This window comes from Pan paniscus, chromosome 9 (assembly GCF_029289425.2).
Source record: "Pan paniscus chromosome 9, NHGRI_mPanPan1-v2.0_pri, whole genome shotgun sequence".
NCBI classification, from domain to species: Eukaryota; Metazoa; Chordata; class Mammalia; order Primates; family Hominidae; genus Pan; species Pan paniscus.
This window is the reverse complement of record NC_073258.2, coordinates 90,291,415-90,319,332: the sequence shown is the minus strand read 5'-3', so window position 1 is coordinate 90,319,332 and position 27,918 is coordinate 90,291,415. Positions and strand designations below refer to the sequence as shown.

Here is a 27,918-nt window from a genome sequence, read left to right as displayed (position 1 = left end):
TGTGTAGGTTCTATCCTCAGTTGCCCTTCTGTTTTAATGTGTGATGTTACCTCTCTGATCCTCAATTTGCTGTTGTTGTTGTTGTTGTTTTTAACTGTAAAATGGATTGACAGCAGGACTTACCTCATAGATTTAAGACTAAAATGAGAAAATGAATAGAAATTTTTAGGATAGAATTAGTAATTCTAATTTACAGTTGCAAGGGTTAATTATTCCAGTGGCATAGCACCTGGTATTTTCACCTGGCCATTATTTGATGACATAGCTGTTTTGATAGCAGGGCCATTTTGACTAATGAATGTTTTGATACAGCTATTGCCAAGAAATTATTTTACTTTTAACTTGGTAAAAAATTGCCAAGCATTGTCGAAATGGGTAACTTCATTGTTTTATCTCTGAATGTCTTCCAATTGGTAGTCCCACCTCTGCAGGTGTTAGATGGGGAGAGGCTCAGGGATAGGATTAGCAGTTCAGTGAGGATGAGATAAGGACCAAGGGTGTACTAAGGGTTAGAGATAGATTAGGGAGAGGGAGAGTGAAAGGTCAGAAATGGAGGAGGATCAGGAAACCAGCATATTCGTGACTCAATTTGTTCTAAACTATAATCATGTCCAAGTATTCTGGTTCAACTGGAGAGCAACCAAGCAACTGAGCTAGCATGAACTTGTGTTCCAGAGGGTTTGCATTCTGCCAGTCACTAGTCGTCTGACTTTGGCTACATTACCCTTCTTTAACTTCAGTTTTCTTGTCTGTAAAATAGGGATGACTCTATCTACCACATTGTTATGTTTTGAGAATCAAATGAGAAAATCTATGTAAAGTGCTTGGTTTAGCTGCTTCCTTGCTGCCTAAAATTAGAAGCCCTGAATTCTTTTGACCTAAGAGGTCCTTTAAAAAGGTGAATATATCCCTTGATTATGTATTTTCTATAGCTGTTACCTACAACTTTTTTTTCAGAGAAATTCAGAAAGAATAGTAATTCTTCTATAGATGACTTTGCATTTTTTAGCCATAGAGTATGTAGTTAATATATAAGCTTCTAATTTAATATCAAAGGATTATTTTACTATACATTTGGGTATTGATGAAGCTATATGACACAGAGAGTTTTGTGTAAATAGTATTTTATACCTGTGCCATAGTTGTGTCACACCTAGACCCCCTTTGTTTTACTACTTTGGAAACTTGTCCTTGCTTGTTATTTAACTCATTTTAGCTTCCTGTCCATTTTTTTTTCTCTTAAAAATTTTTAAAGACTATTTTTCTGTGGGGCAGATTTATGTCCACAGCAAAATTGAGAGGAAGATATAGAGAATTTTTGTATATCATTTGTCCTCATGCATGTATAGCCTCCCCCATTATCAACATCCCCTGCCAGAGTGGTACAATTTTTTACAATTGATAAATTTACATTAATTGACATATCATTATAACCTAAAGTCCATGCTTTACATCAGGGTTCACACTTGATGCTATACATTCTATGGGTTTGCACAAATGTGTAATGACCTGTACCCACCATTACTGTATCATGCAGAATAGTTCATTGCCCTAAAAATCCTCTGCGCTCTGCCTATTTATCTTTGCTTTCCCACTAACGCCAGACCACCACTGATTTGTGTTTACAGTCTCCATAATTCTGCCTTTTCTAGAATGTAATGTAGTTGGAATCATGCTATATGTAGTCTTTTCAGATTGGCTTCTTTCACTTAGTAATATGAATTTAAGTTTCCTTTGTGTCTTTTCATGGCTTGAGAGTTCATCTTTTTATAGTGGTAAGTAATATTCCCTTATCTGGATGTACCACAGTTGTTTTTTATCTATTCACCTATTGAAAGACATGTTGGTTGCTTCCAGATTTTGACAATAATGAATAAAGCTGCTGTAAACATTAATGTGCCTGTTTTTGTGTGGGCATACATTTTTAGTTCCTTTGGGTAAATATCCAAGAGTATGAGTGCGAGATCATGTGGTAAGAGTATGTGTAGTTTTTAAGAAACCACCAAACTCACTTCCAATATGGCTGTACCATTTTTTGCATCCCCCACCTGCAATGAATGACAGTTTCTGTTGCTGTGCAATCTCACCAATATTTGATGTTGTCAGTATTCTGGATTTTGGTCATTCTAATAGGTACGTAGTGGTAACTTGTCATTTTAATTTGCATTTCTCTGATGTTATATAATGTGGATCATCTTTTCGTGCTTGTTTGCCATCTGTATATCTTCTTTGGTGAGGTATCTATTGAGATGTTTGGCACATTTTTTTTAATTGGGTTGTTTGTTTTCTCGTTATTGAATTTTAAGTGTTCTTTGTATATTTTGATAATAATCCTTTATCGATATGTCTTTTGCAAATGCTTTTTCCCAGTCTGTGGCTTATCTTCTCATGGTGTTCACAACGTCTTTTGCAGAGCTGAAATTTTAATTTTAATGAAGGCCAGCTTATTAATTCTTTCTTTCATGGATCATGTCTCTGACATTGTATCTAAAAAGCCAACACCAAACCCAAGCTCATATAGACTTTCCCGTGTATCCTTTGAGGAGTTTTATGGTTTTGCATTTTACATTTGGGTCTCTGATTCATTTTCAGTTAATTTTTGTGAAGGGTGTAAAGTCTACGACTAGATTTATTTATTTAAATGTGAATGCTTCCTTGTTTCAGGTCCATTTGTGACAAAGGCATTTTCTTCTTTGCATGGCTTTTGCTCTTTTGCCAAAGATCAATTGACTGTATTAATGTGGGCGGATTTCTGGGCTCTCTATTCTGTTCCATTAATCTATTTGTCTTTTCTTTTGCTAATACCATACATTCTTGATTACTGTAACTTCATAGTAAGTCCTGACTCTTCCCCTACTTCTAATTTGATTACTTGAAGGACCTTATAAATCCTTTAAATAACTTTCAGGCATTTTAGCATTCTAATCCTCTCTCACTTTCATTATTATTTTTGTGTGTGTGTGTGAGTACCTTAGAACTCTAAGCCCTCTACATCTTACATTATGGGTTGTGGGAATTTATAGAGTTTTCTAGATTCCAGGCTATGTCTTCTTTTGAACCACTGCACTACACATATTGTGAACTATAATGGTTTACTAAGCAATTTCAGATCACTTATCTCATTAAGCCTTTTGTTTCTGTCACCATCATTTTACAGAGAAGTAAATTAAGGCCCCTGAAAGGCAAATAATATGGCCAAGATCACCAGTGAGTTACCTGTTGTATTTTCAATACATTAAAATGTGGTGTTAATTCACACCTTATTTTGCCTACAAGCAAAGCTTGAGCAAGGGGGAAGGTGTGATGGGCCCGTGCACATCTCAATTTCTCCTTCCTTACCCAACCTCCTCAAAATAATTTTTATTACCCTAGCTTTGCCAAAATGAGTTAATCTTCACATCTCTAGTAATTTCCTAACACTGCTATTATTTATGTGAGCTCTAAGTCAGTCGAGCCCTTTGTTTATTGTGATTATTGTTTTCCTGAATTTTGCCCCATGAAGTGATTCCCAACACTTTTTCTGTTGGGTTAAGAATATTATGATTTAAATCTGTGGATTGTGAAAAATTTCTACTAGTTGAAAGTCTTTCAGTGGCCTATAATTTACCTTATGGGGTAGGGAAGTATGCAAGATATATATTAATAGCAGATTTGGAACTATGGAAGAGGTGAAAGATGTGGAATACCTAAAATATCAGGGAGGTGCTCAAGTAAATAAATACTCATATCATTAGATGCATATTTATGTGTGTGTGTGTTAGGGGGAGGATGTGTGTGTGTGTGTGTGTGTTAGGGGGAGGATGTGTGTGTGTGTGTGTGTGTGTGTGTGTGTGTGTGTGTTTCTCTTATCCCTGACTTACTAGGGTTGTTTCATTACAGCCTTTGAAAATTTGGTAAACTGTCTATAGTTCAGTTTTTTGTGTCTTTAAAACTTCACCTTTCAATGTAATATTTCATTGTCCACATAGCTGTCAAAGTTTGGCCCTGTATTTACCTAGGGAGAGGAAGAACTGAGTCCTTGACATAGAGCATATATGAAAATCCCACTAACTTGCCCCTGGTGTAATTCTGTAGGCGTGCATGTGGCTGCCCATCTGGTGAATGCCCTCAACTTCTCAGTGAATTACAATGAAGATTTTGTTGAACTGAATGCAGCAAGATACCGAGATGAGGTGGGTGGTCTCTGTCTTCCCATTTTTCTTTCACTTGTCATGAGATGACTAATGAGGGTCTGTGATTTTTCCCTGAAAATTTGTACCTTACTGCTCCTTTTGAGTGCTTTTAAAATGCAGTTGTCAAGTTGAGCTTTATTCCTTTTCAGTAGAAAATATAAGTAATTACTATTTCATAGTGTCTCCTGCTGAAAGTGAGAGTTGGTAGAATGTCTACTTTTTATACTGCAATGTTCAGATGGTTGCCACTCAGGTCTGCCTCTGACTCCCAGCAGCTTTTGTCTAATTCCTATCATTCAGCTGAGAGTGTTGACAGTGCCGTTACAGGGTAAAAATACTTTATAATTCACATACTGGGTTTTGGGGAAAAGGGAAGAAAAGTAGATTGATTTTTTGTGAATCCTGGACAAATCAATTTATTTGACTTAAAAAATGGTAGTGAGTTTTCATGATTCATTCATTTAAAAACATTCCTCGAATTAAGTGATGTTGAATTCAATTCTGTAGCAGGCAATATCTGACATAGAGTGCTTTTCTCCATGTGAAGCCATCCATGAAATGAAATTATATTTGCAAGGTGCAGGCCAGAGCCTGATGAGCCAGTTAGGTCTCTGTTGGTTGATGCTTTTATACAGTCCTCAGGCTGCCTTTGCTTCACAATGCCAAGACTACATCAAAAACAAACTGTTCTGTCCCATTTAAATCAGCATCCCCCCCCCCATTTTCCTGTTCTGCAGACTAAGTTTGGTAGTGACTTATTAACTTTTTTTCCCATCTTCCCCACTCCTTTTTGCCCTCCACATATCACCAGAGTTTTCTAGGTTTAATACTGTTGTGTTCATGTGTTTGACCTCCCTCTCAAAACAAACCTGAGGAAAAAGTAACAACAAATTCAGAAACAAATCACAAAACCAAAATAGCCAGCAACTTTTGATATAGCCCTTGTCTCTATTGGTATTTTAAAAAATACCAACATGATCTAATTGGTCTTGGATGGGAGGCAGGCATTGATAATTTGTAAAAGTTTACCAGGCTTGTAGAGTGCATCCAGCACTGAGAACCACTGAAAAATTCCCGCTCCTTAGCAGGCCATTGACAGCTCTTCACATGTAATTTCAGACCCAGCCTCCACTTCTGCCCATCTCACTTCCACCTGCTTCCCTTTCTCCTGCTGCCCTCTGCTCAAATCACTAGCTACTTGTTTCCTGCCCCTGTTCCAACATTTCCTTTGTTTCTCTTTTCCTTTTTTTCTTCTCTTTTCAGAATTCATGTCTTTAATAACTTTAATGGTTTTCTCATTTTAATGGAATAAATTTTTGCTTAAGTTCCAATATTTTTAGTGATTTCAAAATTTTCAGTTATTAAATTTATTTTCTTTGAAAAGTTATACATGCTCAATATAAAATATTTTAAAACTCTCAAGTAAATAAAGTTAAAAGTGAAAGCTTCTCCTCCAAAACAAGCCACAGTTTATTATGTTTTTTTCTGATATTTTGAGTGGCATTTTATGGTATATATTCCTTGGCAATTTACTTGTTTCCATAAATATACTTTTATAGCTTATTGTATCAACATATCTTAATCTATCTCATTCTCTCCATATGACTATGCCATAATTTATTTTTAGTCTTTTTCTTATTCAGACATTTAGATTGATTCTAGGGTTTTGTTCTGAACCACACTCCAGTGAATGTATTTCTTTGTCCTCTTCTACACAGATTTGTAGTTGTAGAATTTTGGTTTAAAAGGTTGCACATTTTTAGTTTTGATGGACAGTGCCAAATTCCTTTTTAAAAAGTCTTCTCCTGTTTTCACACTTCTAACTAATATTAGAATGCCTATTTCTACAACTCATCTCTGTTTTTTTTTTCCCAATCTAAGGGATGAAAATGGCAACTCAATGTTTTAAGTTAGTATTTCCCCTGCCTTTATTTCTTCTTGTATTCCTTCTTTCATGTCTCTCTTTATGCTTTTTTCTCTCTTTTTAATAAATATGTATTTAGCATCTAATAGGTACAAGGCCATGCATTAGATGTAGATGAAAATAAGTGTATATATACTTATGTATTTAAATATTACGTAAATAAATATATGGCATATCTATTATATATAGATTATATTTTATATATTGATATATTTATATATTGATTATAAATATATATATGTATAATCAACACATATGTTATTTTGTGAAGCACTTTTGAAAAAGATGGTTTTGTGCCAATATACCCTATTGTTCCTCTTTTATGCTTTTACTCTGCATGCAAGGACTCACCCTCCAGCTTGTGACTGCTGCACTTCCTTGATAGCCCGGCTAAATCTGCCTCATCTTGCCACTGTGAAAACATCTCTCACTCTCATGTTTCATTTTCTTTCTCTAGCAATATTAATTGTTCCATCTTCTGGGTTTTCTTAGGTATTTATTCACATTTCTATTCTTACCACTTTGTTCAGCCCATATGATATTTTTATGGGTTGTTTATATATTCAGTTTCCTTAGATCACCCTATAGCCATGTTTCTAATAGTTGGAATAGAAGTCAATTGAATTAAGCCAGGTGAGGAGCTATTCCTAAGCAAGTGGTCCTTATTCAAAGACCCCCAGATGACACTATATCAATTGTTTCCTTCTTAGTACATAGTCTGGCCTGACCCCAGATTCAATGGAGGCACACAGAAAGAAATTCAAAAGCTTGTGAAATATTAAGCACCACGGGGATAAAAAATAAATCCACAAATCTAGTGGGGATTGGTTTTCCAGAAGGTAGAAGGGTGCTGACTATAACCATTAGAGCATAAGAGATGTAGTTTAAAGGAAATCATACAATATTATAGCAATATTAATGTTTCATATTTCTAAGTAGCAGAAACTGGTCTTTATTTGAGTATCCTCACCACTTTTCACTATATTTGAAACACAGGAAGCTCTCAATTAGTCTTCTTCGTACTGAGCTTACAATGTGCAAATCCCCTACATATTTTATTGGTTTTTAATTCTGTCTTCACATCTTGTGATGCAGTTTCACAGTTTTGGTAGACAGACTATATAATAATACTTTAACATCATGGCTAAGATATTGAGTTTCAAAATGGTCAAAGATGGGCTTAAAACCAGTGCCACCAGCTTGTAGGTAACCATTAAGAATAATTTCTGGGCCTTTTGAGTCATCCAGTATTTTGCCTCAGATGGATAGATTTCTCTGAATTGGGTTTTTACTTGTTGTAATCTCCTCTAGCATTGTGAAAATGTTATGAAACTTAATCGAGTCTTTCTCACTTCCATTGGATGAACAGTATTTTACATGACAAGTATGTGGTTTGTAGATCCTGCATACTCTTTATAGAATTATATATCATCAGTGCTTTAGTTTTTAATCATTTTTTTTTCTTTTTCTCAGGATCCTAGAAAACTTCTCTTCACAACTGGTAAGTTGTTATTCTTAGCCTTTTCTTTAGGTTTAGGAACATCTTTAAAAGTAGGCATTATCGGACTGGGCGCAGTGGCTCATGCCTGTAATCCCAGCACTTTGGGAGGCCGAGGCGGGCGGGTCACCTGAGGTCAGGAGCTCGAAACCAGCCTGATCAACATGATGAAACCCCATCTCTACTAAAAATACAAAAAATTAGCCAGGCATGGTGGGTGGCAAGTGCCTGTAATCCCAGCTACTTAGGAGGCTGAGGCAGGAGAATCACTTGAACCCAGGAGGCAGAAATTGCAGTGAGCTGAGATCGCGCCACTGCACTCCAGCCTGGGCGTGACAGAGTAAGACTCCATCTAAAAAATAAAAATAAAAAAATAATAATAATAAAATATAAATAATAATATAAATAATAATAAAAAAATAAATAAAATAAGCATTATCAAATTACACAACAATTAGATATATGTTACAAATATAACATACAGACAATTTGCATGTAAGAATAAATATTTGGAGTTAAAGGATAAGGTTGCAATGAGAACAGAGACAATGCAAACATTGGGGTGTGAATAAATGGAGAGTAAAAATAAGCAAATACATTTCACTGTCGTATATTCTTCCAATCAAAACAATGTAACCGCATTCTTATTGAGGGCCTGCTTTGTGCCTGCTGCTGTGGCAAGTGCTGTAGGAGATAATGCATGTTTAACAGTCTCCTGCCCTCAATGTATTGGAAAGGAACACCAAGCACTGTGGGTATCCATGGAGTTCTTATAATTCAGTAATTTAGCGCAACTTTTTTTAATCTTAAAATATACAACAAAGAGGAGAAACAGTCATTAAAATAAGTTATTTCTTTGAAATGTGTCTCCTATTTCATTTGTAATTTATTTTTCCTTTTCAAGCTTATTGTCCATGAAATCTCAGTCTAGACTATTAATTTGTTAAAGCACGTTTGAACATCTCAAAATTTCCCCTCATGTTAAACAATTTTTGCTAAAAGTCTTCTTTTTCCCAACCTTAGATTTATAAAGATGAAAGAATAAAGATGCATTTGGGAAATTTTTAGCACATATTTCAGGGACAAGGATGATTGCATAGTTGAGATGCTCTATCATAAATTGTTGGGTGTAATACCCAATTAAGTATTTGAATTGCACATGGGACTGAGGCACATTACCCTGGCAAATGCATTATTTTTCTTTTGAATCAATTTTATGATGAAACGTCACAATAATTCTAGTGCTTTCCCCATCCATGTCACAGCTATATATTTAGATTTATAAGATACATTTTACTTTTGTCTACAGATTTATAATACTTGCCATTTGCAAAGTATTTCACAGTTTTCTCTTTAGGAACACAATTTAGTTTTGCTTTCAACTTTGCTTATTGAAAACATGTTTTCATTTAGGCCTGAAGAATTGGATGAGAACAAAAAGTACAGAAAAAGAAAACCTTACGTATGAACCAATGTATTTTTTGGTTTACAGTGAATTCATTTAAGAGAGAGAAACAAAAGCTTTGTTTAATATTATTTTCTAAAACATAAAGTTTAATTGAAGCCTTGGAACCTTTAAAATGCTTTGAAAAGTTTAGTTTACAAAGACACAAAGAGATTTGTTACGTGACTAAGATATCACATTAAGGCACTAATATTATTATACCATTAGTATTATTTTAGTAGTAGTGTTACTATTAGCACTATTATTATTATACTAATATTACTAATATTATATTACTAATATATAATATATAATTATATATTATATATTATTATATTATATATAAAATAATATATAATTTATTATATGTAATATATAATATGTTATATATTATATATTATACACTATATATTATTATATTATATATACTATATATGATATAATAATATAATAATATATAGTATATAATATATATTATATATAGTATTATATATAGTATATAATATATATTATATATAGTATTATATATAGTATATAATATATAGTATATATTATATATAGTATATTATTATAGTGTGTAATATATAGTATATATAGTATATAATATATATGCTATATATAATATATAATATATAATATATGCTATATATAATATATATAATATATATAATATATATAATATATATTATATATATATTATATATATAATATATGCTATATATTATATATATAATATATATAATATATAATATATGCTATATATAATATATAATATATAATATATAAATATATATAATATATAATATAATATAATTATAATATATACTACATATAAGCAAGTTTAACATCTCAAAATATTTTATATATAGTATATATATTATTATATATAGTAATAATATATTACTATGTTATACTAATATACTAATAATACTAATATTATTATACTAATAGCTAATACTTCTTATAAGCAGGTAATCTCACTACCTAGCATGCAACCCTATCATCCTATGTCCTTTCCCAGAGGTCCCCATGAGTGGTGTTGGACTTAGTAGAGAAGACACTTAACACAAATTTCCTGGGTCTACCTAAGTGTGTCTCTGGGAAAGACTTGGCAAAGTGTTTTACTAACCTTCCCAGGTACTTTGGGAGCTGCTGTCCTGTCACTACTGAACATCTCATCACACTCTTGAGCATACCGTCTCGCTACTGCCTGCCTTTTGTATTAGGTATTTATTGTAAGTAACTGAGAGATAATTTAAAGTATGTGAGAGGATGTGCACAGGTTATGTATAAATACTTGAGCATTCTCAAACTTTGGTATCTGTGAGGGGTCCTGGAACCAATTGCATGGATATTGAAGGATGACTGTAAAAATACTGTGTTGTAGAATAGTTTATTTCCTTACATATACTGTCTTTTCCACTTGTAGGTGAGCTTCTCTTGGGTTGGGAAGGGCTGCTTCTAGAGTATACAGGGTCCTAGGTAAACATTTTTTTATGGCCTCTGGCAATAAAAACAATTTGACTCACCCAATTCAGCAAATTAGCACCATTTTGATGGCCCATTCTCACATCATTTCAAGAAAAGAAATACTGTGCTGGCCAGCAGGAGGCATCCACTTCCCAGGTCATCAGTCTGGAACTGGGCTCAGACACAGGACTCCCTAAGCATGAGTCTGGAGCTCCTAAGGCATCTGTTTGTCCCCACTGAAGACTAGCAGGTGACAGTGCAAAGTAGTCTAAGGATGGTAATGGCATGAAAGACACCTTTTTCTATCAATGAACTTAATCCAACTTTGTATCACTAATGTTGACTAAAACTATTCCACAGCCATCTCTGAATGTTCTCAGGCACAGCATCTAGGAAACATTGCCTCAGCCTCCCAAGCAGCTGGAATTACAGGTACCCGTCACCACGCCCGGCTAAGTTTTTTGTATTTTTTTTTTTAGTAGAGATGGAGTTTCACTATGTTGGCCAGGCTGGTCTTGAACTCTTGACCTCATGATCCGCTCGCCTCAGCCTCCCAAAGTGCTCAGATTACAGGCGTGAGCCACTGCGCCCAGCTGATAAGGAATATTTTTATTAGTTAATAGATTTCATGGATTTTTGTTTGTTTAATGTTACATAGAGTCTTCTATCTCTGTGTGTTGGAATTTTTTTCAATGGAATCTAGTATTGACAAATTAAGATTGTCTTGTAAAAAATAAAGTCTTTGGTTATACAAGTGACATAAAATATAGTGGCTAAACTTACTACATAAGAAATGTTATAAACATTCCAATTAAGGATTTCTAAGGTAAGATTAATAGATTGAATTATTTAAATGTTCATTTAAAAATGCTTACTATATATCTCCAAATTTGGTAGTAGCTTTTATGGTGAGAATAAAATGGATAATATCTAACTTTAATTTTAAAAACCCTCAGAAACAAATATAATTATGTTTCCAATTATGTTAGGAAAATAGGATAATGAATAGATAATGGTATATTTCTGACCACATCTGGGTATGGATGAAAATAATCTCTCAGGTTCATCTAGAAATTACAATGTCATGCAATTATTCATTTTAAAAGCTACTAATTAATAAATTTAATATGCATAAATATAAAGCCATAAGAATAAACATGTAAACATGTATTTTGCTAAGGAAACAAGTATAGGTTTGGCTTCCTAACTTGAAGGACTAAAAAAATTCACGGGAGAATCAAGGTACTTCACTTGGACAAGCAACTTTGCCCAGTGAGATTAGACTAGCCCAGTGATTTCCAGCCGGTGTTTTCAGACTCTTGGAATGTGTTGTAATAAGGCTAATATATTGGGATTTAGCTGAGCTGTCAACCAAGGCTAGCTTAGGGTGCCCTTTGATGTGCCCTGAAAGCACTCAGTGCTTAGCTCTCTTTACAGCACTTAATGCCCTGTGTTGCAATTTCCTGCTTAATTTGTCTGTCTCCGCTAGTGGACTGGGAATTTTTGTAGAGCAGAATTTATTTTATCTCTAGTATTTAACATCTAACAGTACACTGTATATGCCTACAAACTGTTCACTGAATGAATAAAAGTCATTTGTTTAACTCTTTTATTTGATGCATAGATCTTCTTGTAATATCCCAGATAACAGGTTAGCCAGCCTCCGCTTGTTTGCTTCCAGTGGGCTTCTTAAGGTAGTTACCCCTGACTTTTTGATCACTCTGATTATAGTATGCTTTTCTGCCCTTGCTAATTGTAAGTTCTTCTTCATTGATCTGAAATCTATTACTTTATTAATTGTACACTTTGGTCTTTTTTACTTTTGAGAAATAAGAAGGAAAAACAAATTCTTTAGATAAAAGAGATAACTTTATAAATCTGAAGGAACATGGAAAATCTTCAGATTTATTCTCCTTAGTTTGCAGATGACATTCAGTGAGATTGGAGTTTTGTCTAAGGGACAGTAACAAGAGTATAATCCCAGACCATATACATCATTGGCTGGGTCGTCTGGCCCTTCTACTTTATCCTCAAATGACTGAAGTAAACTATTTTACTTCCTCTAAGTCTTTCCAATATGTTTTCATGTTCTGACCTAAAAGCAATACTCTGATCTAATAAGTTTAAGAAAATGTTTAAGTTTAATCAGGTTTCTTGAATTTAATACTTCTCAGAGACTTTTATACATTAATGTACCCTGTGACTTTTTAAGGAATGGTTATAGTATTTTTAGTAATAGAAACTAATATTTCAAGGAATTAATTTTCAAATAATACACTTTGGAAATTGTGGCTCTATTCTAAACATACTCCGTTTTTCCAGGTGTTCTTTCGATGAAGTAATTTGCAGACATCCCATGACTAATCTTGGCATGTTCAAAACTATATAGGAAACTGTATGCAGACATAGAAGAACACTAATAAAGGCCCATTAAAATATTCGAAAGGCCCCTCTAACTATAATTTCACACTATGTAGCCATCTGGGATTCTATCATTTAGTTATTTACTTGGACAAATAAAGGTTTTCTTTTTTAATACTTGAAAACAGTGAGACTGACCTCTTCTTTTTTCTCTCAAATTTATGAAATTATAATTGAAGTACACTAATTATACACATGTATACAATTTGATTGGTTTTGATACATACATATATACACATACATACACAATAGTGGAACCATCATCAAAAGTTAGATGATAAATATTTTTATTATCACAGAAGATTTTTGTGCTCTTTTATAATGCATCTTGCCCTCTACCCCTCCTAGCAACTGATCTGCTTTCTATCACTGAAGAATAGTGTGAATTTTCTGGAATGTTATATACAAGGAATCATAGAATTTGTACTTTTTCAGGACTGGAGTGGTTTAGCTTCTTTTATTCAGTCTAACAATTTTGTGATTCATGTATATTGTTGCTTATCTATCAACACTTTTTTTTTCTTGCTGATTAATTTTCCAGGTACAGATAAGTACCACAATTGTTTATCCATCAATCTGTTGATGAATATCAGAGTCGTTTATAGACTTTGACTGTTAAAAATAAGTAGCTATGAACATTCTTAAACAAGTCTTTGCATGGATATATGTTTGTTTCTTTTGGGTGAACACTTGGAAGTGCAATGGCTGGGTTACTTTGCAGGCATGCTATTTTTCCAAAATAGTGTATTTTTCATGCTGCTAGTTCTTTAGAGTGAACTAGGCTAGTTATCTTGCTCATCTCTTACAACTGGGAAGTAAGCACTCACTGTAGGAAATGGAAAAATCATGAAAAAGGAAGTACTCTTCCTCTAGGAAGGAAGCATAGAGAAGAAATTATTTGGATTAGGTACATTAGGGAAGGGCACCTTTTGATAGGCTTCTAAAACTGTCTACTGGGAAAGTGAAGAGGTGCGAGTACTCAAGTGCTGAGAACCCGTAGACTAATTCTCTTATTTTTCATATGGTGCTTTATAAGTGAAATTTGTTTCTACTGTACTGAGATTTCGAATGTTGTTATTTTCCAGTGATTCTAACTCTGGAATCCTAATGATACACACCTGTGTTGCTCTTACCTTTTACACAAGGTGTCTGCTTCTGCTGGTGGCTCATAGTCCATGACAGCCCTTCTATTTCATAGTAGTTTTCTTGACAAGGAAAGAAGCAGAGGAATGTCACTTTTCCAGATGGAATTGTCCCAATAGCTTTTCTTTGTAGTCTGATTTAAGATTATCTCAGATGGGATATTCAGGACTTACTGTTGCTTGTGAGAGTAAACAAATGTAACTTATTGACAGGATATTTAATTTTGTAATAATACAACACTAAAGGAAACCATTGACACTTTAGCTGTTTAGGATATTGTTTTTCAGTTAGCTATTCATTTTGGACATGCTATATGTGCTAATGTTGGATTTGTAGCAATCTATCCTGCCATTATAATTTTGACAATATATTTGCACATTTTCTTATTTTAAAAAAACAAATGTTATGCCATATCTGAGGCACTTGATTTCAACATATTTTTCATACTAAGGAGAAATATGTCTGCAAGTATTTTTAAAACATCAACATTGTAGTTTATTCTAGAAATCTCCAATTTTTGTTCTGTGTTTTGTGATTTTTGAAAACACTTTAGGCTTTATTTTTTGTTTAAAATTATTCTAGTTAGTGAAGCCTAAAAGCAGTTAATTGAAATTGAAACTGAAGGCACTGCTTAGTTTCATAAGAGGAAGGAGAGCATGAGGGAGATTTAGTACTATGGTGTTTAAAACCAAAACAGAAAGAGTGCTGAAAGTTAACCCTGTCCTGTTGCATTAATTACTGATGTTTAGTGTATACTTTTAGAAGTAAGTACCTATTTGCCATTCTGAGTAGAATATTTGGGAATTTAAAAAAATGGAATATTCTGTAAAATAGATAAAAGATCCTGATTGGTCTAAACGACTTTGAAACTGTACTGATTTTAATAAGTTCTGGTGTTCTGTACCACTGTAGAATGACTATAGTAAGCAATAATGTATTATATGCTTTCAAATAGCTAGAAGAAGGATATTGAATGTTCCCAACACAAAGTAATAATAAATGTTTGAGATGATGGATGGATATGCTAATTACTCTGATCTGATCACTTTTACTTTATATGTATGGAAACATCACTATGTACTCCATAACTATGTGTAATTATTATCTGTCAATCAAAAATTAATTAAAAAAATAAAAAAGTAAAGGGCTTGTTTGAGGCAGAACATACATGTAGATGTGGGATTTGAATTAGGCTTCCCACAGAACAGCACAGTATTTCGGATTCTAATGTAATCATTTTTTGTATTTTTTTCTCACTATGATTTAAGTAAAAACCTACTTGTATACATTTTTATAGTTCCTGGCCTGACAGGGGTCTGCATGGTGGTGGTGCTATTCCTCATGATCACAGCCTCTACATATGCAATAAGGTAAGTGTCAGAGTCAATTATTTTGATGTGTATCTGTCAGGTTATTTAGAAAAAGTCTTTAGTAATCAAAATGTTTAACCATTGTAGTGTCCTGGTTAATGGACTATTCTGGGTAAGTAAGAGTGAAGTATAGCTGTTTCTATACATGACTTCTTGTTTCTGAAAGTTCTCTTTTATTAGCAAATTTTCTGGATTGGTAAGAAATAGTGTATGGAGACTGCATTTGATGATCAAAAGAATTAGAGTTCTTCAGAATTTGAGTATCTTTTGAAGGATAGTGTATCTCTATGGGACACGGGATTGAAATCAATGTGTACATATGGGGACCTTAGACATTCCTAGGAATATGTGACTTAAAATTATTTTATTTTATTATTTCATTATTTTTAAGATTTAACATTGTGATTTTATTTTATTTTATTTATTTTTTTATTATTATACTTTAAGTTCTAGGGTACATGTGCAAAATGTGCAGGTTTGTTACATATGTATACATGTGCCATGTTGGTGTGCCGCACCCATTAACTCATCATTTACATTAGGTATATTTCCTAATGCTATCCCTCCCCCTCCCCCAACCCCACAACAGGCCCCGGTGTGTGATGTTCCCCTTCCTGTGTCCAAGTGTTCTCACTGTTCAGTTCTCACCTATGAGTGAGAACATGTGGTGTTTAGTTTTTTGTCCTTGCGATAGTTTGCTGAGAATGTTGGTTTCCAGCTTCATCCATGTCCCTAAAAAGGACATGAACTCATCCTTTTTTATGGATGCATAGTAATCCATGGTGTATATGTGCCACATATTCTTAATCCAGTCTATCATTGATGGACATTTGGGTTGGTTCCAAGTCTTTGCTATTGTGAATAGTGCCGCAATAAACATACGTGTGCATGTGTCTTTATAGCAGCATGATTTATAATCCTCTGGGTATATACCCAGTAATAGGATGGCTGGGTCAAATGGTATTTCTAGTTCTAGATCCTTGAGGAATCGCCACACTGTCTTCCACAATGATTGAATTAGTTTACAGTCCCACCAGTAGTGTAAAAGTGTTCCTTTTTCTCCATATCCTCTCCAGCACCTGTTGTTTCCTGACTTTTTAATGATCACCATTCTAACTGGTGTGAAATGGTATCTCATTGTGGTTTTCATTTGCATTTCTCTGATGGCCAGTGATGAGCATTTTTTCATGTGTCTTTTGGCTGCATAAATGTCTTCTTTTCAGAAGTGTCTGTTCATATCCTTTGCCCACTTTTTGATGGGGTTGTTTGTTTTTTTCTTGTAAGTTTGAGTTTTTTGTAGATTCTGGATATTAGCCCTTTGTCAGATAGGTAGACTGCAAAAATTTTCTCCCATTCTGTAGGTTGCCTGTTCACTCTGATGGTAGTTTCTTTTGCTGTGCAGAAGCTCTTTAGTTTAATTAGATCCCATTTTCAATTTTGGCTTTTGTTGCCATAGCTTTTGGTGTTTTAGACATGAAGTCCTTGCTCATGTGTATGTCCTGAATGGTATTGCCTAGGTTTTCTTCTAGGGTTTTTATGGTTTTAGGTCTAACATTTAAGTCTTTAATCCATCTTGAATTAATTTTTGTATAAGGTGTAAGGAAGGAATCCAGTTTCAGCTTTCTACATACAACTAGCCCGTTTTCCCAGCACCATTTATTAAATAGGGTATTCTTTCCCCATTTCTTGTTTTTGTCAAGTTTGTCAAAGATCAGATGATTGTAGATGTGTGGTACTATTTCTGAGGGCTCTGTTCTGTTCCATTGGTCTATATCTCTGTTTTGGTAGCAGTACCATGCTGCTTTGGTTACTGCAGCCTTGTAGTATAGTTTGAAGTCAGGTAGTGTGATGCCTCCAGCTTTGTTCTTTTGGCTTAGGATTGTCTTGGCAATGCAGGCTCTTTTTTGGTTCCATATGAACTTTAAAGTAGTTTTTTCCAATTCTGTGAAGAAAGTCATTGGTAGCTTGATGAGGATGCAACTGAATCTATAAATTACCTTGGGCAGTATGGCCATTTTCACGATATTGATTCTTCCTATCCCTGAGCATGGAATGTTCTTCCATTTGTTTGTGTCCTCTTTTATTTCGTTGAGCAGTGGTATGTAGTTCTCCTTGAAGAAGTCCTTCACATCCCTCGTAAGTTGGATTCCTAGGTATTTTATTCTCTTTGAAGCAATTGTGAATGGGAGTTCACTCATGATTTGGCTCTCTGTTTGTCTGTTATTGGTGTATAAGAATGCTTGTGATTTTTGCACATTGATTTTTTATCCTGAGACTTTGCTGAAGTTGCTTATCACCTTAAGGAGATTCTGGGCTGAGATGATAGGGTTTTCTAAATGTACAATCCTTTCATCTGCAAACTGGGACGATTTGACTTCCTTTTTTCCTAATTGAATATCCTTTATTTCTTTCTCCTGCCTGATTGCCCTGGCCAGAACTTCCAACACTATGTTGAATAGGAGAGGTGAGAGAGGGCATCCCTGTCTTGTGCCAGTTTTCAAAGGGAATGCTTCCAGTTTTTGCCCATTCAGCATGATATTGGCTGTGGGTTTGTCATAAATAGCTCTTATTATTTTGAGATATGTCCCATCAATCCATAATTTATTGAGAGTTTTTAGCATGAAGGGTTGTTGAATTTTGTCAAAGGCCTTTTCTGCATCTATTGAGATAATCATGTGGTTTTTGTCTTTGGTTCTGTTTATATGCTGGATTACATGCATTGATTGCATGTCTTGAACCAGCTTTGCATCCCAGGGATGAAGCCCACTTGATCATGTTGGATAAGCTTTTTGATGTGCTGCTGGATTCGGTTTGCCAGTATTTTATTGAGGATTTTTGCATCGATGTTCATCAAGGATATTGGTCTAAAATTCTCTTTTTTTGTTGTGTCTCTGCCAGGCTTTGGTATTAGGATGATGCTGGCCTTATAAAATGAGTTAGGGAGGATTCCCTCTTTTTCTATTGATTGGAATAGTTTCAGAAGGAATGGTACGAGCTCCTCCTTGTACCTCTGGTAGAATTCGGCTGTGAATCCATCTGGTCCTTTTTTGGTTGGTAGGCTATTAATTATTGCCTCAATTTCAGAGCCTGTTATTGGTCTATTCAGGGATTCATCTTCTTCCTGGTTTAGTCTTGGGAGGGTGTATGTTTCCAGACGTTTATCCATTTCTTCTAGATTTTCTAGTTTATTTGCATAGAGGTGTTTATAGTATTCTCTGATGGTAGTTTATATTTCTGTGCGATCGGTGGTGATATCCCCTTTATCATTTTTTATTGCATCTATTTGATTCTTCTCTCTTTTCTTCTTTATTAATCTTGCTAGCGGTCTATCAATTTTGTTGATCTTTTCAAAAAACCAGCTTCTGCATTCATTGATTTTTTGAAGGGCTTTTTGTGTCTCTGTCTCCTTCAGTTCTTCTCTGATCTTAGTTATTTCTTGCCTTCTGCTAGCTTTTGAATGTGTTTGCTCTTGCTACTCTAGTTCTTTTAATTGTGATTTTAGGGTGTCAATTTTAGATCTTTCCTGCTTTCTCTTGTGGACATTTAGTGCTATAAATTTTCCTCTACACACTGCTTTAAATGTGTCCCAGAGATTCTGGTATGTTGTGTCTTTTTTCTCATTGTTTTCAAAGAACATCTTGATTTCTGCCTTCATTTCGTTATGTACCCAGTAGTCATTCAGGAGCAGGTTGTTCAGTTTCCATGCAGTTGAGCGGTTTTGAGTGAGTTTTTAATCCTGAGTTCTAGTTTGATTGCACTGTAGTGTGAGAGATAGGTATAATTTCTGTTCTTTTACATTTGCTGAGGAGTGCTTTACTTCCAACTATGTGGTCAATTTTGGAATAAGTGCGATGTGGTTCTGAGAAGAATGTGTATTCTGCTGATTGGAGTGGAGAGTTCTGTAGGTGTCTATTAGGTCTGCTTGGTGCAGAGCTGAGTTCAATTCCTGGATATCCTTGTTAACTTTCTGTCTCATTGATCTGTCTAATGTTGACAGTGGGGTGTTATAGTCTCCCATTATTATTGTGTGGTTGTCTAAGTCTCTTTGTAGGTCTCTAAGGACTTGCTTTATGAATCTGGGTGCTCCTGTATTGGGTGCATATATATTTAGGATCGTTAGCTCTTCTTGTTGAATTGATCCCTTTACCACTATGTAATGGCCTTCTTTGTCTGTTTTGATCTTTGTTGGTTTAAAGTCTGTTTTATCAGAGACTAGGATTGCAACCCCTGCCTTTTTTTGTTTTCCATTTGCTTGGTAGATCTTCCTCCATCCTTTTATTTTGAGCCTATGTGTGTCTCTGCATGTGAGATGGGTTTCCTGAATACAGCACACTGATGGGTCTTGACTCTATCCAGTTTACCAGTCTGTGCATTTTAATTGGAACTTTTAGTCTATTTACATTTAAGGTTAATATTGTTATGTGTGAATTTGATCCTGTCATTATGATGTTAGCTGGTTATTTTGCTCATTAGTTGATGCAGTTTCTTCCTAGCATCGATGGTCTTTACAATTTGGTGTGTTTCTGCTGTGGCTGGTACCGGTTGTTCCTTTCCATGTTTAGTGCTTCCTTCAGGAGCTCTTGTAGGGCAGGCCTGGTGGTGCGAAAATCTCTCAGCATTTGCTTGTCTGTAAAGGATTTTGTTTCTTCTTCACTTATGAAGCTTAGTTTGGCTGGATATGAAATTCTGGGTTGAAAATTCTTTTCTTTAAGAATGTTGAATGTTGGCCCCCACTCTCTTCTGGCTTGTAGAGTATCTGCTGAGAGATCAGCTGTTAGTCTGATGGGCTTCTGTTTGTGGGCAACCCCACCTTTCTCTCTGGCTGCACTTAACATTTTTTCCTTTATTTCAACTTTGGTGAATCTGACAATTATGTGTCTTTGAGTTGGTCTTCTCGAGGAGTATCTTTGTGGCGTTCTCTGTATTTCCTGAATTTGAATGTTGGCCTGCCTTACTAGGTTGGGGAAGTTCTCCTGGATAATATCCTGCATGGTGTTTTCCAACTTGGTTCCATTCTTGCCGTCACTTTCAGGTACGCCAATCAGACGTAGTTTTGGTCTTCTCACATAGTCCCATAATTTTTGGAGGCTTTGTTCATTTCTTTTTACTCTTTTCTCTCTAAACTCTTCTCGCTTCATTTCATTCATTTGATCTTCAATCACTGATACCCTTTCTTCCAGTTGATTGAATCGGCTACTGAGGCTTGTCATTCATCACGTAGTTCTCGTGCCATGGTTTTCAGCTCCATCAGGTCATTTAAGGACTTCTCTACACTGGTTATTCTAGTTAGCCATTCGTCTAATTTTTTTTCAAGGTTTTTAGCTTCTTTGCAATGGGTTCGAACTTCCTCCTTTAGCTCAGAGAAGTTTGATCGTCTGAAGCCTTCTTCTCTCAACTCGTCAAAATCATTCTTTGTGCAGCTTTGTTCCATTGCTAGTGAGGAGCTGCGTTCCTTTGGAGGGGGAGAGGCGCTCTGATTTTTAGAATTTTCAGCTTTTCTGCTCTGTTTTTTTCCCCATCTTTGTGGTTTTATCTATCTTTGGTCTTTGATGATGGTGACATGCAGATGAGGTTTTGGTGTGGATGTCTTTTCTGTTTGTTAGTTTTCCTTCTAACAGTCAGGACCCTCAGCTGCAGGTCTGTTGGAGTTTGCTGGAGGTCCACTCCAGACGCTGTTTGCCTGGGTATCAGCAGTGCAGGCTGCAGAACAGTGAATATTGCTGAATAGCAAATGTTGCTGCCTGATCATTCCTCTGGAAGCTTTGTCTCAGAGGGGTACTCGGCCATGTGGGGTGTCAGTCTGCCCCTACTGGGGAGTGCCTCCTAGTTAGGTTACTCGGGGGTCAGGGACCTACTTGAGGAGGCAGTCTGTCCGTTCTCAGATCTCAAATTCCGTGCTGGGAGAACCACTACTCTCTTCAAAGCTGTCAGACAGGGATATTTAAGTCTGCAGAGGTTTCTGCTGCCTTTTGTTCCACTATGCCCTGCCCCCCGAGGTGGAGTCTACAGAGGCAGGCAGTCCTCCTTGAGCTGTGGTGGGCTCCACCCAGTTTGAGCGTCCAGGCCACTTTGTTTACCTACTCAAGCTTCAGCAATGGTGGGCGCCCCTCCCCAGGCCTTGCTGCCACCTTGCATTTCGATCTCAGACTGCTGTGCTAGCAACGAGTGAGGTTCTGAGGGTGTGGGACCCTCCAAGCCATGTGTGGGATATAATCTCCTGGTGTGCCGTTTGCTAAGACCATTGGAAAAGCACAGTATTAGGGTAGGAGTGACCCAATTTTCCAGGTGCCATCTGTCACAGCTTCCCTTGGCTAGCCAAGGGAATTCCTTGACCCCTTGCGCTTCCCAGGTGAGGCGATGCCTCACCCTGCTTCAGCTCATGCTCGGTGGGCTGTACCCACTGTCCTGCACCCACTGTCTGACAAGCCCTAGTGAGATGAACCCAGTACCTCAGTTGGAAATGCAGAAATCACCCTTCTCTGCGTTGCTCACACTAAGAGCTGTAGACTGGAGCTGTTCCTATTCGGCCATTTTGGAATCTTTGTTAAAATTATTTTAAAGCTATTTTCCTGATATGAGTTTGTCTTGCTGTAAATTAACATGATGTTCTATACAAAACTTTGGAGAAATTGTTTGTTTGCATCTGCTAAAATAACAAATTATCTGCATTCATATTGATTCTTATAGTTAAGAGATTTTGAGCAAAATCAGATACACATTATCAGGAGCACTTTCACACGTCCTTTCTAATGGACACATTCAGTTTTTCAGAATATTTATAGTGTTGATGCTTCTGAACAAACTTTTTAGTTAAAGAAAGCAAAAAAAGGAATATAAGATATATTTCCTCTAATCTTCAAGAATCTCCAATTGTTCTACTTGTTCAGATGTGAAATTTAACAGAAACACAGATATATATGTATGTATATAGGCTTTGAAAGTAATTGCCAAATAATATACTTAAATGAAACTGTCTTTATACTTTTTAACCTTTGTGCACACACATACATACACCCTAAAATTTCACAAGTCTACTCACTACCCAAAGATTAATACTGTACCTATGTAGTGTATTTTTATAGATTAAATCCCTCTTGCTGTTCTTCACTAATTCCCCTCCTCCTACCCCCAAATCATTTTTTCTCTCTTATATACGTATGTATTTTACCAAAATGGGACCATATTAGAGTATTACTTTTAATTTACTTTTTGCCTAAATTTATATTATGAACATTTTTACGTTAATAAATATTCTGTTATTATTCTCTTTACTGATGGCACAGCACATCGCAATATAGGTTTTTATACATTATTTTCCCAGACTCATATTACTAAATGTTTTGGGTAGATTTTGTTTTTTTTGTTTTTTTTTTTGGTATTTCAATTTTGAAACAAACACCCCCATCCATATGTCTTTGCATGCTTTTTCAATGATGTCCTAAGGAAAAATTCTTAGATGTAGAATAGCTGAGTCAAATTGTAAGAACACTTTTAAAGCTTTTCATAAGAATGAAAAACTGGTGTACAGAAAGGCAACTCACTAACATTAGTACATGAGGGTGCCAATTTTGTGGGGAGCAATTTTATTTTATTTAGATAGAGGAATCATTAAAAAACCTCACTTTTTCAATTTTAGGAATTCTTGAAGGAAAATTAGAGCATCTGACATACTTATTTTAAAATCCTTGAGGTATAGTTTTGTCAAATGGAATAAAAAGATCAGCTTCAATCCTGAGCTTTTATATTTGCTCTCATAAACAATTTAAGCACTTCCTAATCTTCAGTGTTTTTTATGCTTTGTTTAAAATTTGTTTAAACAAGATTATAACACCTAGTTTGCTTTTCTGTTTTATTGTTAGAATCATGAAATTCTTAAATGAATCATGGAGACAGATATCTCTTTTATTTTACCTTTTCTTTTTACCAGTAAGAAACTAAAGCACTAGACAAATCAAGTGAATGAATAAGTCCCCAATGTTTGATTTCTGATAGTGAAATGTAGCCTCCTAATTCAAGGAGAGTTCAATATGGGTCAATCTATTAAAATAATTAATGTATCCTGTTATCAGATGACAGGAATAAATTTTCTCATCTCAATTGATTTTAAAATGGCACTTACTAATGTGAACTCAAATTTTGACTTAAAATAATCAGAGTAAATAAGCTAAAAATTAAAATTATTTACATTGTAGAATTAAAAAATATAAAAGCCAGTATTGGGGTTATACTCAACAGTGAAACACTACATGTATTCCTAAGAAAATCAGGATAAAAGCAAAAGTATTTTTAATTCTACCAATATTTACATATAGTAAAAAATGAAACATTGGGAATTATTAGAAAAAGTGCAACAATAAAATACCATTATTTCCAGAAAAAGTAGATATATCTACTTTTTCTGGAAATAATGGTAATTATTAGGTTTCTAAGAGAATCCAAGAGAATTACGGAAAAATTTGGTGTTAACACCAAGTAAAAGAGTTGAAAAGGTAATTGGATATAAATCAAATATAAAAATAATCCTTTTATTAACTATAATTAGTTTGAAAAATTGAATAAAATAAAAATATACCACTTACGATTGCAGCAAAACATATAATATCTGGAGACAAAAGATATGTGTTCACTAAGAGAAATATGTAGAGATTTGAATAAAGACTGTGTACTATAAAGATATAGTTCTTCCTTAATTATTATATATATATATTTTTTGAGACAGGGTCTTTCTCTCTCATCCAGGCTGGAATACAGTGATAAGATTACAGCTCAATGCAGCCGCAACCTTGACCTCCCAGGCTCAAGTGATCCTCCCACTTCAGCCTCCCTAGTAGCTAGGATCACGAGCACACACCACCATGCCTAATTTTATTTTTTTTAATTTTATTTATTTTTTCGTAAAGTCAAGGTTTTAATATGTTGTCCAGGCTGGTCTCAGACTCCTGGGCTCAAGTACTACTTCCACCTCTGCCTTTCAAAGTGTTGGATTACAGGCATTAGCCACCATGCCTGACCCCTCAATATATATATATATTTTTAAGGAGTGTTGCAGTTTCAACAACATTCTCAGACAGGTTATTTTGTTTGTTTTTTTTTAATTTAGCAAAGTGATTCCAAAGTTTGTCTGGGGTACGTCCAAGTACATATTTCAAAAGAGGAGTAAAAGGAGGGATGTGCCTTACTAAACATTAAAATAATTAAACTTCAGTAACTTAAAAGAGAATGGGACTTACTTGCAAAAATGACTAACACATTGAACCAAGGGACAAAGTCAGTAAAAAGCCCTGTAAATGACCTTGCAATATATAAGAACCTGCAGATAATAAAGGTGGCATTACAAGCTTATGAGGAAAGTAAAGTTTAAGCAAATGTAGGTCTAGCTAAATTACACATATTAATTAAAAATACTCTATAGAAATGGGTAATGATTATAAACAGAAAGGTCACACAAGAATTAAAAGTAACACACATATGAAATAATACCCCATCCTACTTATAAAAAATAATGAAAATTTACAAAATTTAGTCTGAGTTTTTGGGAAACAGGCATTCCTAGCCTACAGTTGGGTTTGTAATTAATAAATATATTTTTAGAGGGCAATTGGCAGCGTGTATTAAAAGCATTAAAAAGGTGTATCCCTTAATTTTGCAGTTCAAATTCTAATGGTTTTGATTTAAAGAAGGATCAGAGGGCCAAGCATGGTGGCTCGCACCTGTAATCCCAGCACTTTGGGAGACTGACGCAGGTGGATCACGAGGTCAGGAGTTCGAGACCAGCCTGGCCAACATGGTGAAACCCCATCTCTACCAAAAATGCAAATATTAGCTGGGCATGGTGGCGAGTGCCTGTAATCCCAGCTGCTCAGGAGGCTGAGGCAGGAGAATCACTTGAAACTGGAAGGTGGAGGTTGCAGTGAGCTGAGATTGCACCACTGCACTCCAGCCTGGGCGACAGAGCAAGACTGCATCTCAAAAAAAAAAAAAAAAAAAAAAAAATCAGAACTTTGTATATGTTACAAGGGATGGTAATGATACTGTTTATGATACCAAATACTATGAGTGGAGTAAATGTAAAGCAATTGCTTGCTGCTTAAGTAAGGGTTTCTCTAAGAGTCTATGGGAAGCATCAGATTCATCTAGGAAGCTTTTGTAAATATCTGCCCTCTAATTCCAATATTCTAATATATAAAATCCACCCTGGATATATGAAATAAAATAACTGTTTCTCTTTTACTTTTCTCAAACATTCTGTAGATTATGCTTATCATTCCCTGTCTTTTCAGTGTCTTTGTCCTCCCCCAGAGCAATAACATTGAGGTATCATTCTTGTTACACTGTCCAGGAAAAAATATAACACTTTGGTCGTCATCTATTTCATTTATCTCTTTTTGAGTTTCCCTTGAACTACTCTCAAAATATGTATTGAAAGAGGAGCTTTGGTTGTTTTGGAAATTATTTGAAAACTGAGAATATTGATAAAATAATAGCCAAAGTACATATTAGCAGACTACTATCTGCTTCTTAGCCTTATATCATGATAACTTGAAAATAAACAACTTATTTTTATTATTTCAATGTGTCTTTATTTGAAATACAAAGAACTTACAAAATGATAAAATCTTACTCATAATTTTTGTCAGTTCTCTCTATATACTGTGTTAATACTTTGGTATTAGTAGATTAATATGATGTACTCATGTTTTAGCTTTTTTAAATTGTGAGATGTTTGAAATGATACATGGTATTTTTGATATTTTTAGTAAGATGGAGTGTAAAGTAGCATTAAAATGAGTGTATTTGTTTTTGCAGAGTTTCTAACTATGATATCTTCTGGTATACTCATAACCTCTTCTTTGTCTTCTACATGCTGCTGACGTTGCATGTTTCAGGGTAAGTTTACAAATGTATGTATTTAAAACCATTTGTGCCCCAAAATGGGGTAATGAAAGAAAACTCTATAGGAAATTTCATAGGAGGTGGTAAAAGTGTCAAGAGTGAAAGAAATAGTTTCTCTACTATTGAGGATAATGTCAAGAATGGAAGAAATAGTTCTATTTTTAGCATAGCATATTGTAACGAAACCAGTATAAAGTATACTAAATTTAAAAGCTAGAATTACCTCTCCAACAACCTTTTAGTTTCTAAATCTTCCTATGGATATATCCTAATATCTTCTAAATGAAAACATTTAAGAATGAAGAACATCAGGAATATATTTTAGTATTTGTATTTCCTGAAACTGTCCTGCTAAAGCAAGATTTATAAGAATGGAATTTCCAGTTTTTCATTTTAAAAGTTCTACAGGAAGTAATACTTGCAGAGAGAGCCAAAGATTTAAAATAACCAAAGAAAAGGATCTGTCAAAATCACCAAGGAAAAAAAAAACATAAAGTGAAAAAATAATGTATCCTAAGCTTATTACAAAGAGTATACCTAAAGTATTCTGAAAATATGTGTACCCAAGCAGTATACTCAAAAGCATGGTGCTTAAAACAATACATGAAGATAGATGAAGAACATAATGTATTTTTGTACATGCATATGTCTGTATGGCCACCGGCAGTGAACTTGATGGCTTTGGCGTGATATTCATACCTGCATGACATAATAAGTCTGGCAGCAGTTTTACTTGGTTTAGCAAGATACAGGGCAGGACACACAGAATGTCAACAGGATAATGTCAGGTGCTTATTAAGTAGGAGTCCCTATATTTGCTCAGAAGCATTTACCCCCACTCCTTCATGTAGCAACTCTAAGATAAGAAACCCATGTGGGTAAGCATGGTCTACCTTGCATTGGGTAAGGCTCATTCGTACTCCACAGGAACCTGTATCTTGGGAACAGCATAGGTCCCCTCAAGGGATGCCCTTGGGATCAAGAACACACTGTACACAAGGAGGCTGAGGTCTGTGAGGTCCAAAATGATTTCATAGTTCAATCACAGTCCTTTCTGTCCAGATGCATTTCACCGATAATAAACAATGTTGCTGGTAACACAGCTGACAATCCCCATTTTTCTTAACCTGAAATATTTCCAGGGAAACAGTTTGAAGAAAGGTTCAGACCTTTGTTTAGTTCTTTCTTCAGAATGTTTTATAATGTAATTTATCAGTACAGTGGGTCATTTACATTGATCATATATTTATTTCAGGGTACATATTCAAACTGTTGCTTTGGCTTTTTTCCCCCTGATTTTGGAGACTGCTGATTAAGACAGCAGTATCAAATATCCCATATGTCCTGGTTAGCTTTGTTCAGTACCAAGGTTCCAGAACACATAGTTGTAGAGCACTGGAAACATGGCCACACATTATAACTAATTCTCTGGAGCCTCAGGGCACCGAGAAAGCCCTTGGTAGATAAAAGACTGCTTTACATTCTGCTCTTTAAATGGGATTGGTTACCTGTCCAGGGCTATGCTCCTGAAGAGGACTATGAATAACCAGATACAACTAATGATAATAACAGTAATCTAAAAT

The 27,918-nt window shown here is 35.0% G+C and overlaps 1 protein-coding gene across 3 annotated transcripts in view; it reads left to right on the top strand.

The window, feature by feature from the left end:
* Positions 1-27,918, top strand: part of NOX4 (NADPH oxidase 4) — a 214,223-nt gene that overhangs the window by 43,123 nt on the left and 143,182 nt on the right. For all 3 annotated transcript variants that reach the window (XR_010113373.1, XM_034933513.3, XM_063608227.1), the window contains exons 5-8: positions 4,075-4,172; positions 7,570-7,597; positions 15,370-15,442; positions 26,249-26,329. Coding sequence is in view for 2 of the 3 variants with exons in the window: in XM_034933513.3 (XP_034789404.3) it covers positions 4,075-4,172; positions 7,570-7,597; positions 15,370-15,442; positions 26,249-26,329 (280 nt within the window). In the remaining variant the exon portion in view is untranslated. The remainder of the gene's footprint in view (positions 1-4,074; positions 4,173-7,569; positions 7,598-15,369; positions 15,443-26,248; positions 26,330-27,918) is intronic.